The 15319-nt window shown below is 41.5% G+C and overlaps 2 protein-coding genes across 2 annotated transcripts in view; one reads left to right on the forward strand and one right to left on the reverse strand.

Annotated features, from left to right (window-relative positions):
• The window catches only part of GGA1 (golgi associated, gamma adaptin ear containing, ARF binding protein 1), a 468858-nt gene that overhangs the window by 124145 nt on the left and 329394 nt on the right, over nucleotides 1-15319 (forward strand). The gene's annotated exons all lie outside the window — the stretch shown is intronic.
• Nucleotides 1-15319, reverse strand: part of NECTIN4 (nectin cell adhesion molecule 4) — a 106337-nt gene that overhangs the window by 36353 nt on the left and 54665 nt on the right. The window contains exons 2-3 of the mRNA XM_068252847.1: nucleotides 856-1206; nucleotides 7-297 (exon numbers count right to left, since the gene is read on the reverse strand). Of these exons, the coding sequence (XP_068108948.1) occupies nucleotides 7-297; nucleotides 856-1206 (642 nt within the window). The remainder of the gene's footprint in view (nucleotides 1-6; nucleotides 298-855; nucleotides 1207-15319) is intronic.

The raw sequence follows: 15319 nt of genomic DNA on the forward strand, positions 1-15319 counted from the left end.
ACTTACACTTTACTGAGAGCATATGGGTGATCCTCTTCTCCTCACGGAAGCCGGGGTGCGATATCACACATGTTAGAGGCTTCCCGTTCATACTCCGTGCTGGTAGAACATAAAACTCTCCAGTCACAGAGGCCGATCGGGAATGATGAAAGGTGCGAGACTTGTTTGTCCCCATCACTTGTGTCTCCCAGATCAGGCTGGGGACTGGATTTCCCTCCGCCGTACATGAGGCAGCTAATGTCTGACCTTCTCCTTCCACAAGTGGAGGCCCAGGATTCAGGGTGGGTAGAGGCGGTACTGCAAGAACAAGAAATACCATTAAATCTCAAATCTACATAGCAAACAACTAATTTTTAGAATTTTTTTGTATTAACCCATCCAGGGCCAGGAAGAATGCAAACATATAAAGCTGGTCATGCACTATGCAATGTTGCACAGAAGAATTGAACGTTTTTTTTTGTTTTGTTTTTTGTATTGAGAAATGTCCCATTCAACTGGGAGTGGTGGAAAAAAAATCTGAAAATTGAATGGTGTTGGACAGATAATTTCTTTATTTATAGACCCAAGCACTTTTAGTTTTCAATTTTTTTCTTTCATTATTGGGGAAAAATGTAACACGTGCATGATACATTGGCCAGATGTTTCATAAGTTACAACCAATTGGAAAGGTCCCCCAAGGATCCCCCCATGTTTAGGGGCTATAGCAATATCTATGACTGTGTTGCACATTTCTTATGCACAGGTATGACTCAACCCAAATCATAAAGCTCAAGTCGGTGGTTTAGATGGCACTTACTGTTACTGTTTCCTATTATTGAATAAATCTGATTGCGGTGGTCGTGTGGTAACTCTTACCAAGAACTTTGAGCATCATATCCGCTTCAAAGGTTCCTGATGGAAAGGTGATCACTCGACACTGATAGGTCCCCTCATCAGCTTGTACCGGATTTTTCAGGATTATTGTTCCATCTTCAGACTGTAAAGGATTTTTTTTCTTCACCCTTCCCTCATATTCTGGGTAAATATGAGACCCAAACTCTGCATTCAGGTTGGCAATCTCATTGTTTTTTCCATTCAGAACTTTCAACCAGAGAACCTGGGACACCTTTTCTCCTTCTTCAGCTTCATAGTAACACGTGAGTGTGACATCTAGTCCCAGGACGGCTGTGACGCTCTTCTCTACATTCACAGTTCCAGGAGAACATTCTGTAAAAGAAAAATAAATCAACTTGTAAGAATGATATCACTGCAAGTTCATACTACAGGATTCCTATGAGAAGAGCTTTTATTCACTATTTTGGATAATCCTTCAAAAAATTGTTGCAGATAAGCCACTTCCAAGCCATACTACTTGCATGTAGTCTTTTGTGGCTTATCGACATTCAGATCTTTGCACAATTTGGGCCATGGATACCTGAAGGATTTGTGGCAACTGTCCTCTGTCCATCTTAAAACCTTTAGAGACTGAGTCTTCTGTTATGCTATCCCTACACTCTGGATCTCCCTGCCACACCCAATCGGGACATCTCTATCCCTGGAAACATTTAAGTCCGAAAAGCCATGTGTTTAGTCAGTCCACCCTGCAACTATGTATTGATCTGAGACACACCAAGTCCTATTGGAGAAAAGCACTTTACAAATGTTATTGTATTGTATTTTATATACTATAGTTTACACTTCTTGGAAGTGGTATGGTGTTGTGATGGGTACAAGGGCAGTATGCCCTGAGAAAGTGCTTATGTGAATAGTAGGACATTATTTGGTAAATGGTATGGTATATTAGGTTGGTGATAGATTGTTTTCTGACTGGTAAGTGGCTTGTTATAGTAAGATGTTTTGGAAGGTAATGGTACAGTGGTTTTAGTGATTATAGTTAGGTGCTTATTGAGTGATACTGGAATGTTTTTATAGCGTACGCTGCTATGTGTTTGTTGTGGTGAGGTCATTGTCCTTTAGCTGGGAACAACAGGGAATTATTATGAAGATTTTTCCTTGAATGGCTTGAGCATTGGAGGGCAGCACTGTTTTCTTCACACCTTTAAGTTCACTTGAACAAAGGCATATATTACTTATCGAGCTCAAAAGCACAATTTTGGAGAGGGTTCAATCTTTAGACATACTGTACTTGAACAACAGTAGCTACCCTTATCCATGAATATGAGTGGATACAACAAAGAACAGTCACATAAAATGTACATTGCATACCACACGTGTTCTTAAAAAATGTATAGTTGCAACCATTCCTCCTCTCACAGGTGCTCAGATGCAGACTCTTCAGAAGATATGTCTCCTGAATGGAAGTACTGGTACTTCTCTTGCAGGGTACAAGGACAAACTGGGTCCTTGCTGTTCAGCTGCCAAGGTTGCTTTATCTTTTGCAACACCCCGATGAGTGATAAATTATTGTCAACACTGGTTTCCGCAATGAATGACACACACTGACACATAATCTCACATCATTTACAAGATTGGAACTACAAATTATTGTCCTAATGGCATAGATGCCTAGTGACTGTTCATTAAATGTCTCCAAATACTTTAGATACATGCTGGCACTGCCCCAAAATCTCATTCTCAAATATGGTGGGTTTTTCCTCTGAACAAAGTAAGTTGGAAGTGGAACACAGTATTCAATGCCTATGAACAGATATGTATTTCTGAGTTTCTAGTTTTTCTTAAGATAACTCTTCTAACTATGATCCCAGGTTCAATTTCCAAAACCATAGCAGGCTTTCTCAGGAACCATCTTTCATCGGCCGGAATGACCATTGTGAGGCTATGGAGACCTTTTCCTCCCCTTCATTTAGGACTTTGGCTGATGCAGTGAATGAGATCATGTGCCTGGAGGAATTCTTGTTATTAGATAATGACAACCTAGAGGCTTTTATAGTGACATGGCCCAGATTGCTGGCTTGCAGAGATTCAGAAGAATTTCAAGCATTGTTACTGTATAGACTCCTTACTCACTTGTTAACTTAATTAAGGCCCTGAAACTAAGAAAGAAGTAGTCAGTATACCATACTACAGCAGAGTGCTGGGAAAAACAAGATAACTTGAGGGAGAAGACCTTGCAAATCATTCTTGGTGAACAAAAATTCTATGGACAAGTTAAAATTAATGGAGACCATAAAAAAACAAGGGCATAGGCTGGCACACACTTAGTCATATAAGCCAGGCTATGGTTAGGGATTGGTATGTTTCCAGGCACTCAATCCTTTTTCTTGTTTATATTCCTCCTTCCGGGACGTTCCCTGACACCTCAACCAGTTTCCATCTGTTTTTTGTGTGTGAGGTTTTTTTTAAAGCATCCGTCACTAATTACAAGCCCATAATTGCAAAAATAACAGTAATATACCCTCATGACATACATATTAAAAAAGTTGAGTCTTTAACCACTTCCGTGGTTTACTACAGTATATCTACATCGGGCAGGACTTCAGCCATGTAGATAATCGTTAATGGTTGTGGATCGACGCCGCTTGCTCCCCCGCTCGCTCCCGCTGCCATACTGACTGCCACCCATTAGAGGAGAGATGAATGGGAATGCATTTCCCATTCATGAATCTAAGTCCCAGTGTCAATGATCGCCGGCATCAATGAGATGCCGTGATCATTGTCACAGAACGAAGTAACATGTCCACGCATTACTTCCTGTTTACGTACTTATAGTATGCTAATAGGAAATAATTGGCGTAAAATTACACATACATACATTTATTTTAATAAAAAGACCCACATTTACATTTAAAATGAACTCCTTCCCTCTCTCAGAGTTACCTAAATAAATTATAGGCATATAATACAAAAAAATGACAAATAAAAAAAAATACATAAATAGTTACCTTAGGGACTGAACTTTTTTAATATGTATGTCAAAAGGGTATATTAATGTTATTTATGAAATAATGGGATTCTAATTAGTGATGGACGCAAAATTGAAAAATATGCACCTTTATTTCCAAATAAAATATTGGCGCCATACATTGTACTAGGGAAATATTTTAAAAATGTTTAATAATCAGGAAAATGGGCAAATAAAATGTGTGGGTTTTAATTATGGTAGCATATTTTATTTTAAAAATATAATGGCCGAATTTTTTTTCTTATTTTTCCTGTTAAAATGCATTTAGAATAAAATAATTCTTAAGAAAATGCAGCACACAAAGAAACCCTAATTGGTGGCGAAAAAAAACAAGATATAGATTGTTTATTGTGATAAGTAATAATAAAGTTATAGGCGAATTAATGGAAGGAGCACTGAAAGGTGATAATTGCTCTAGTACAGAAGGGGAAAAAACCCTCAGTAGTGAAGTGGTTAAGGTAACTATCTATGTAGTTTTTTTAAATGGCCGCCATACGGGAAGCAGACCCTGCCCTCCGCACCTCCATCACCGGCGCAACAACTGGGACCACCCATGTGGTTGCGACTGCAGGCCCAGGAACTGTTTCTATCCCTGTTGCAGCTGCCTCCCTCTACAGCACAGGGGCTGCACGTGGGTCATTGCACCGCTGCCTTCATTCAGGAGTGCCTGCTCCTCTTTTTACCTGGGACGCTCACCTTCGTCTGAAGCTGCTGGGGGTCTCTTAGGGCCTACAAGACCAACCACACTGGTCCAACCTCAACAGACTCGGCCGCAAGCATGGAGGCTAACTCCTTCCAGCCAGGGCAGTTATCCGAGCTGCCAGCCAGCCAGCGAACCACCACTGCAGCCACAGGGGATTCTCTGACTGTCTCTCTCTTATTTCTCCTGTTCTCCTTCCTTCCTTCCTTCTCTTGTTCTCCTACACTATCCTGCTCTCTCTCTTTCTTTCTTCTCTGCACTATCCTTTTTTCAGGGGCTGCTGCGGGGCATCCAAATCGCTGCAGAGGTTTGAGCGCTGTGGCTGCTCCCTCAACATAGCACTGGTATGCCCCCTCTGGTCCTTCTTCGCTATGCTTGTCTATATGCCTACGCTTTATGTATATCTTGCTGTATTTTATTGTATTAACTGTACCATCACCGACCCTGTATGTGCCAAAAATAATTCCGGGTACAACCCCCGTTGTACTTGGCGAAATAAAGATTTCTGATTCTGATTCTGATTTTAAAAAAATTGTATAAAACGGTTTATTAATAAGGTGTTTTATCTATTTTTTATTGAAGTGTATGTACGTGTAATTTTACAGTTTGGCCACTAAATATCCCACCACTTTATCTTTCTGTGCATACTGTTATTACGCTAACAGGAAACAATATGTGTATGTGTTTACTTTAATTTTATCAATGACCACTGCATCTCATTGATGCCGGTGGTCATTGATCATAGGCACTTAGATCGGTGAATTGGAACACCATACTAAACATTCATGGTCGGATACACATCACATAGACGGAAAGATGAACACCCACTAAGGGAGAAAGGAAAGGGTGGATAACATCTTTTTAGAGAGAGCTGGAAGGGTGGGGAGGAAATTGGTAAGGTAACTAAGCGTGTGCCCTCAGTTCTACTGAGAGAGCGGCTAGGCAGCATGTCTATAAAGGGGAACCAGTTTCTCAAGTTTTTTCTTATTCTAAAAGCTGTGCTACAGTCCCAATGACACAGCTTGCCAAGTGTTAGTGGTTAAGGTTATCAAGCAGCACTGTCTACATGGAATCTTTTATTAGATAGCTGAGGACACAGTGTGTGTGTATCCGTGTTTTGGAGGCGTGGTGGGGTTTGTATATATCAAGAAGCACATTTGCTGTGGTGTACGAGATACGTGCCCTTAAAAAACCCTGGGTGGGACAACCCTATCACTCAACATTTTCCTCATATGATGGAGGTGTAAACATATTAATTCACGAATCCGTTCCATCTAAGTTACATCATTTTAAACTAGACCTGGAAGGAAGGTCTGTCATCGTACATGCTCAATCCATTAGCTGGATTACATTAACCTTCCTTTATATCGTCCCCCAATCGCAAAACACTGATATACTATGTGCTATTATGTCACAGGTGACACACCTTCCAGCTAGCAGAATCTTAATTGTGGGTGACTTCAACCTGGCAGCACAACCTAACATGGATAGGATGACTCACTCACCAGGTAGGGATTGTTCTGACCTGTGGCACTGAGCTCAGGAGTTTAGCTTCACAGACATTTTGCCGCGAAAGCATGCTAGGAGGTCATGACCCGGCTAGTGATGGTCATGTCTAGGAGAACTCATGGAGAAGCATGTGATCAGTTTGGTCAGGTGATAGATATGTAAGTCTCTTATTTGCTAGTCATGATCATGTGCTAAAGCAGGATGTGATCACAGCAAATCAGAGCTTTGCAAATCTATCAGCTGATCAAACAAATCACCTGCTTCTTCCTGAGTTCTCCTAGACATGACCATCACTAATTGCCACACATGCTACTGGTAACTCACTGTTTACCTGGTTCTTTCAGAACAATCCAATATCCATTCCAAGCAAGGACATGGACATCATAATGAGATGCCTATTGACCAATATAACAGCCATTCACAAGGACTTGACAACTAGAATGGATGAATCATTAACTGCAGAGAAATTATTTATGGGAAATGCTAAGTGCCACTTTGGAAACGTTTTGTAGGTAGGTACAATTAGTATATGAAGCATTGAAAGCTAGGGGAAAAACTAGCACTATGACTTTGCTTCCCTTTAAAGGGTAGCTGAACTGAGTAAAATTATTAAAAATAAACACATGCTGTACCTGAAAATGAATATTAGATACTTACCTCACCACCAGTTCCTCTCAGAAGCTCACCATATTCTTCATATGACGATTCCTTCCAGTTCCGACTCGATCTAGTCATACTTGGCTCTCCAGAATCTAAAAGCATTAGGACCCTTTTCCATTATATCAGTTCTTCTGCTGACTCAGAAGCTGTTACGAAGTCATTGCCATTTTTAAAAATGGCGGACCGAGAATTCCATCAATCACAGAGGATAAACAGGATGCAGTAGAGGAGAAAGAGATTGATGAGTAGACTACATGGGAGGTAAGTATGATGTGTGTATTTTGACTTTTATTTTTCAGTTCAGGTTTGCTTTACCTGCAGAGGGAAACAAGACAGTGATGTGTCTTTTCTTCTGAGCTTTTGCATTGGTGGTTGAACAGTTTAGCTTTGCAACTCTTCCTCTGTTAGAGACCTGAGGTTATTGGACCAAGTGTAAACAAATTTACTAAAGGCGAATGACGTGCTTTTATACTTAAATGACCCCAGGCCTTCATTACATGCTGCACTCCCTATTATTGACATTTCTGGCCAGGTTTCAAGTCTCGGTGTCTGTTTGTACAGGTATACCTTTTCTTACATAGATCTAATATGCCACAAGTGTTCTCTGAGGCCCCCTCCCCTTATATAAGTATAACACTTAGTGGCGTAGCTGGAGATTATGGGGCCCCATAGCAAAACTTTCATGGGTCCATTAGATATAGGCACTATTGAGCAATGCCACCTTGCCCTACCCTATCGATATCTGTTAAGTGGGCAATTTACATTCTTATGCTTTCTTCACTGCATATATTCCATGGGCACTGAGACAAAGTAAGAGGGAGGAGGAACACTAGAAAGTTAATGTTGAATACATCAAGGCCCAGCTATGGCTATTGCTACGCCCAGGGGCGTTGCTAACCCCAAATAGCAGTGGCACGTGTCCCGGATCTATTCTGGGGTGCCTCTGATGTTCCCTAGGCAGAGTCAGCTGTGGTATCTCAATGGCGGGCATGCTGGGAGCTGTGGTGCATCAATCTGGGGTATGCTGGATGCTGTGATGCCTCTGTGGGCATACTGGGTGCTGTGATGCCTTTATGGGAGCATGCAGAAAACTGTGGTTTTTCTATCGAGGCATGCTGGGAGTTGTGGTGCCTCAATGGGAAGGGGTCCACTAGAAGGTCAGGGAATGCTATGTGGGAACTGCCAGATAACCTGGCAGCAGGCCAGCCCACCCAGCAGAAAGCCAGACCAGCCAGCACAGAAGCCAGGTAACTCTGCCTAATTATGTTTAGGTGCCTATTTGTGTGATATACTGCATTTTTTTGTATTAATGGAGAGGGAGCTTCATCCAACATTTTCCTGGGCAGGCCTACCCAGACTGCTGTTAAGTTCATGTACATGTGGCCCCACCCATGACCACACCCACATCCTGTGCATGGCCACACCCATTTTCAGCTGGAGTGCCCAAAAGTGCCCCGAATCTCTTAGGATCCTAGCAACGCCCCTGATAACATTTCACATATTGTGATGTAAACATGAATACAAACACCAGTCAATATACTAACCTGCATATTAAAACTATTGGGGGAGAAGTGGTTTATTATGGACTTGACTTGGACTAAACTCCTATTAACTTTGGGTGCGTTGAATACTAGAAAAATACTGTTTCTATCAAAAAATGTATTGCTTAGGCAATCATTGATATGATTTCCTAAAAATAAAACTCTCCTCTAAATATTTGATAAAATATTGATTAATGTTATCTGGTGAGACACTACTAGGTATCACTGAGGACATTACAGAAATCCACGGACAGAGAGCTCTGCCATTACGTAACCTCGAAAGATCTGGGTTGAATAACCTGAGTCCTGACTTTAGTCTTATTGAAATGCTGTTGAAGGATATGTAGAGGATAAATCACGAGAAGAAGTCCACCAACATCACTAGGAATGGGCTAAAATTACTCCAGGCCGATGTATGGGACTGATCAACAGTTACAGGAGATACTGGTTGCAGGTATTGTTGCCCAAGGAGAAAAATAGTTGTTACTGATAACTTTGGATAATTTTCCACGGGATCCGTTGCGATAAGCAGGCCGCACTTCTGTGCAGTCCGTGATTATCCCGGGCCAGGCGGATGTGTTCCCTAATATATAGCCTATGGGAGAGTGCATCTGCCCCGGGCTACAGCCTGATCACTGCGGACCATCAGAGTGGACATTATACTGTCCCCTCCCGTTGGCCGCACGTGATCCAGAGGCAAGTGGGAACGGGGCCTAATTGTCAGTCAGCCAGTTATGAGAGATAAAGCTATATAGATATCCATACTAGCTAAACATAATAAATAAAAGACATACATGAAACCACTGCACATTCTTTTAACCAGCATTGTGCAGCTACATGTCTGCGATCCATAGATTAGCATCTTCCCACCATCACCAGTATCTGGTGACCCCCACCCAGTATTGCCACCTGTCCTCCTCAGGTGAATTCACTGCACTGATGAATGATTTCCTGTTTACTTGCTGCACATTATAGTCAGCAGGAGGAGGAGGATAATAATAGCCTGTGTAATTACATTTTACCTGCTTTCAAGTGGCTGTGTGAGAGGTGTCAGCCAGGAAATAATCCCTCTATTCTCAGCTGCTAAGTATCTGACAAAGAGAAGGATCATGAAAGGAGAGTGTGGTACACACCTACGGACAGGGGTAGCGCAGGTGAGCAGGTTAAGGCTTGTGGAAGCCGTCTGACCAGTACAAGCAACTATTAGCAGGACCTGCCCTCATTCTTCTCGATAGCAGCACTTGTGATAGTGCTGTTGTCTTATGTAAGCTGCCAGCATTGCCAGAATCTCTTTAATTGACCGAATTCTCTTGTCACCATCTTGTCATTACAAAAATAGCTATGTAAACTGAGCATGGCATCGGCCGATTTGATTTGGTGAGGTCAATGCATTATGGTGCTGTGCAGAAGGGTGAGGACCTCGTTTGTAGTGGTGTGGGGAGCAATGCTAAAATAAAAATAGTTAAAGGATACCTTAGCAGTAAATATTTTTCAAAAAGGACGCCTAATGTCTGTGCGAGGAGTTGTGCCAACACACCTTCCATGCCCCGGCATCTCCCTCCTGTACTGATCCACGGTGTGCACTTCCTTGTCGTCATGGTCAGTGTCCTCCGATTTGAACATACTGCACTACGTGTGCGCAATATTTCCACTTGGACACCTTGCAACCACTCTTACGGGGAAGGCGCCCAAGTGGAAATACTGAACATGTGCAGCGTAGCATGTCCAGGTCAGAGGGCATCAACCGCGCCGACCAGGAAGGAAAGAACTTGGACAATTACCAGAGAATGGAGGGAGACGCCAGGGCACAGGAGGTGCCGTAAGCATTTGCACAACTCCCCACATACCCATTAGGTGGCCTTTTTGAAAAATATTTACCGCTGAGGTATACACCACTCATAGGATATCTGATCATATCACACTGACAGTTGGCATGTAAAACCTGCTGGTTGGAGAACCAGTGGTGTAACTATAGTTCTTGCTACCTGATGACCACACGGTGGAGAGAAGGTATGTCACATGACATGCAGCATGATGCGAAAGCTGAAAGCTTGTATGCAGCATAGAGTGTACGGCAGCAGGGAGACCCGACACAGGGCTGGAGCAGGTAAATATAATACTCTGCTGAGAAACTGTGCAACCTGGGGGGGGGGGGGGGGTGCTGGGGCGGGGCATGGTGGTTGTGATGCATGAAGGTGTGGGGGCATTATGGGCCACACTTGCCGAGCAGAGGGCAGAATGTGTCACTCTTGGGGGAGGTGGATGTTGGGAAGGGAGCTCGGGATAGGTTGTAGTTATTCCACCGTGGAGAACCCTCATTTCCTGATGATAATCAGTCAGTCTCGGACTTTTGGATAATGAATCCACAATCTGCAGAGGGTTTTAGTGTGTGGGATACTTCTAAGACTGCCTGTAAAAGGGTCCTTCATGGCATAGGTGTGAGCAGAACAACAAATAATATTGCCCTTTAAAGGACCACTATCATGAAAAAATTTAAATGTAAAATACATACATATAAGACCTAGATTTATTGCAGACTAAGATGCACTATAAATTATTTTTCCTATGATGCTGTCCCCTAGGCAATAAAAATCAACAGGTTTTGGAGTAGTCTACCTCCTCACGGAGGAACCTCAAGGTTTTCATTATTTTTAACAAAAACACTCTCTGGATAGGATCTTTACAAAGATACCAGTCAGCCTCCTTACTTGCTGCACACTATTTTGGCAGTTGGACTGAGCAACTGCCATTCAGTAAGTGGTTTTCAAAATAAATACAAACCTTGAGAATTCCCCATGAGAAGATGGACTAGTCCAAATCCTGTCAGATCAGTCAGATGTTAACTATCTATTGTAATTTACAGCAACGTTGGAAAAGATACATTTATAGTGCATTTTTCTCTGGTACAAGTTTACATTTTATACATATGCATACACATGCATTTTACATTTTTTATGATAGTAATCCTTTCAGTTAGCTGAAAATTATATGAGGAAGACAGAGAGGGAATATGTCAAATCTCCTTTCACAGAGATGCTGGGAATACACGTTAAGTTTTTACTTTAGATAGATGGGTTCGATAGATAAATTCCAACCTGTTGGATCTGGTCGATTCTACTTTCGTTTCGATTCTCCTCATTCAAGTGAATGTAATTGATAAGAAAAGATAAGGAATCGAGAGGGGAATCGAGCAGTGAATCGAGAGTAGAATCGATCGAAAGCGAAAACGACGGCAAAAACGAACGCAAAAACGCATCGTGTATTCCCAGCATTACAGAATAAAGCTGAATTTTCACAGAGATCAGAAACTTCTTCTTCCTAGACACACCCAAAAGAAATTCCCGGGATACCAGTAGCAAACTTTCAAATATGGCAAACAAAAGCAAACTAACACATTTGGCCAGAGAAGAAAGACCTATTACTGCCATCCCTAGAATTTGTGAACTTGCAAATCAAATTATGGAAAAAACAGATACCGTTGCCAATACCTCCAGGTGATATTATCCACTGCTGTATTATACCTTTAAACTAGAAGAGTCTCATGAAGAAAGAGATCGCACATGATGTGCCCCTCCCAAACTTAACACCGCAGATAAGGGTGGGGTTAGATGATCCCATAACAGACGAGTAAATCAAATTAGCTATTAATCTGTTTTCTGAAAATAAATCCCCAGGACTTGATGGAATAGCAGTGGAATGGCATGTTAAGATGAAGGATATAATGGTCCCCCATGTGTAAAACATTTGATTTAGCCTTGGAGAAGGACCTGTTTTTGAAATTGATGAATGAAGCCTTGATAGTATTGGCTGTGCTATGCTAATCAGATAGTCCTATCTTTCTTAGGTGTGAAAATCATCACCAATGTGTTTATAAATTCATGTCTGCATTAATTAAATGTGACCAAACTGGTTTCATCCCAGAAAGAGCGACCAAAGATAACATTAGGCAGTTGTCCTTAAAGTGTACCTGAGACGAGTAGAAAAATAGTTTCATACATACCTGCGGCTTCCTCCAGCTTTCTTCATTCTGATCGGTTCCTCGCTGGCCTTCTCCACTGCCTGGATCCTCCGCTAGTTTATACCTTTAAAAAGGACTAAATATACTATAATGCAATCTCAAATAGGCAAAAAAAGTCTCTGAAAAAACTTTATTGACACACGTACAAAAAATCTCTTGGGGTCTCCATATAGCAGCTTCTTATTACAGCCTCTGGGAAGGTCGAGTGCGTCTGGTGGGTTCAGATGCCCCCCATTTTTTGGCTCTTCGCCTGATTGGTCTTAATTTTTCTTTATTGAGCTACACAGAATTGGGTATTACGGCCTGACGAAGGTCACATACAAGTCTATACAAAAGCCCGAAACGAACATGTGTCGTTGCCTTTAAGTTCAAATGCCCACAAAGCTACAACCAATTGTTGTTTCATACCAACCAATGTGTTTTTAAGACCCTGTGATATTGAAGAACCATTTTTCTATTTTTTGTACGTGTGTCAATAAAGTTTTTTCAGAGACTTTTTTTGCCTATTTGAGATTGCATTATAGTATATTTAGTCCTTTTTAAAGGTATAAACAAGTGTTGAAGGGCAAGGTGGATTGCCCCAAAAAGGACTGTGTTTTTTGATCCTCCACCATACAAAGGATCGTATCCCAGAATTTGTTTCATAAAACACTATTGGATCCTCCGCTAGGCAGCCCAGCAATTTTGCAAGTTGGCACCAGTTGATGCAGGTGCAGTCCAGCCGCGCGAGCTTTCCCGTCGTGCGTGTTCTGCACCTGTACTCTAGTACTGCTCAGGCGCAGAACTCTCCCAGCGACGGCAGTGAGAAGGAGTGTGCACGGCCAGGCTGCGCATGCAAAGTATGTCCCATCTTGCAAAATTACCTGAGGATCCAGGCAGCAAAGGAGGATGACGAGGGACCGGTCAGCCTGAAGGGGGCTGAAGGAAGCCCCAGCTATGTATAATACTTTTCTTTTTACTCATCTCAGGTTCTCTTTAACCAGTTCACCTCCAAGGGGTTTTCACCCGAACAGACCAGAGCAATTTTCACCTGTCAGCACTCCTCCCTTTCATTCACCAATAACTTTATTACTACTTTTCACAACAAAATTATCTATACCTTGTTCTTTGCCACCACAAATGAGGATTTTGTGGGTGATATTTCTTTTCAGTAATTACTTTATTTTATATTCACTTTAAAAGAAAAAAAAAGAAAAAATACACAATTTTTCCAATTCCATCCCCTATAGTTTTAAAATAAACAATGCTACTATTAATAAAACACACCCATTTTATTTGCCCGATAGTGCCGGCCTTGACATCATTTATACAATGTATAGCAACAATATATTATATGGAAATATAGGTGTCATTTTTCAGTTTTTGTTTTTTTGTGTGTCCGGTCCATAATTACAAGCCCTTACATACTACAATAACAGTAATATACCCTCATGATATACAGTACATATTAAAAAAAAAAGCTGAAAAAAGGCAAGTATTTATGTATTTTTTTTTATAAACTGTTTTTTTTTTTGGGGGGGGGGGGTTTGGGAGGAGGGAGGAGGGCCTTTGGAAGGGATTAATCTTATTAATTTGTAATTATAAGTCTATGGGGTGTGTGTAATTTTACGTTTCTGTTACTAGATGGCGCTGCAATCACTGGTAAATGTGTTCACTTTTTTTTTACATTTTATTAACTTTTTCTTCTTCCTTTATGATGAATGGACATGGCCCCTGATCGGGATCATGTCCATTCATGTCCATTCATTCCAGGCACTGTGATTGGTTCGGGGTACGTGTCTTCCTCTTCACCAATCACGGATCTCCCAGTCTCAGGCGGGCGTGCATGCACATCGGTGGCAGGGGTTAGCGACACATTAAAACATACAGGCGCCATTAAGAGGTTTCAGCACAAGTTTTAATTTGGTGGATTGCCGCTAACAGGTTAAGCTACATACCCACGTTACAATTTTTCAAGCGATTTTTCCAGAACCTGCAATTTTTTGCACAACAGGTGTGTGCACAATTAATCGAATGATATTTTGTGCTGCGATTATGACTGTCACGGCAGATTGGATCTTTAAGATCCTGGATGACTCCTGCGGTAAGTGCCAGAATCGTTTGAACTCTCGTTCATGCCTGTTGTGTGACTTGCGTGTTCAGGTAGGAAGATGGATAGAGGAACGCTTGTTAGACAGGTCGCGTCGCTGTGGGTTCCCCAATCCATTTTTCATTGATTATTTACGGTGATTGATTCAAATTCACCACCGGGTTGAATACAGTCCTGTTTTTTGAAGCACTAAGACAGCCAATAAACAGTGAGAGACAGCTTGAGATAAGATTTGACAGCAGGAAAGTTCAAAAGGTCATTATTATTGCTTTTTTCATTATAGCTTAAAAGACAGCGTGTGGTTTCTAAACTGCAAATATGACGGAGTGATGCAATGTTTAAATAAAAAAAGCTATATGGCCGAAAATAAAAATATGAGACTCTTCTCTTTGCTACTAATGTTCTATTCATTATCCCGTACTACACATACAATTCAGTACGTCATACTTTTTTGCTTCAGGTTTGACTAATAATCGTAATGAAAAACTCTCTGTGTATGCGGGCAACCGAAATAAAAGACTCCAGAAGACTGATTAAAAGGCCCTGGTACCATTAACTGGCAAATTTGTACATGCAAGCCCCAATTAGTTATTTAGAATAATTTAATGATGTTTCTGCTTGATCCTAAGGCCATTCTGTATCTATTCATTACGATAGTGATCACCTGGAGACTGCCAGCAGTATCTAGGAATCATTGTGAAATCCCCTGCAAGCGTCGTTTTTCCAGAATAATTGACTGCCTATGAATAATATACTAGAAAGTAAGCTGTTCTCTCCCTAGATCTGCTGGGAAGAATGAACGTAACTAAAATGAAACTATTCCCTGGATAATGGTCAAAGGACATTTGTAATAAGAGGGATATGGAGGCTGGCTGCCATATTCATTTCCTTTTAAACAATACCGGTCGCCTGGCTATCCTGCTGATCCTCTGCCTCTCAT

This window comes from Hyperolius riggenbachi, chromosome 9, assembly GCF_040937935.1.
Source record: "Hyperolius riggenbachi isolate aHypRig1 chromosome 9, aHypRig1.pri, whole genome shotgun sequence".
Taxonomy (NCBI): domain Eukaryota; kingdom Metazoa; phylum Chordata; class Amphibia; order Anura; family Hyperoliidae; genus Hyperolius; species Hyperolius riggenbachi.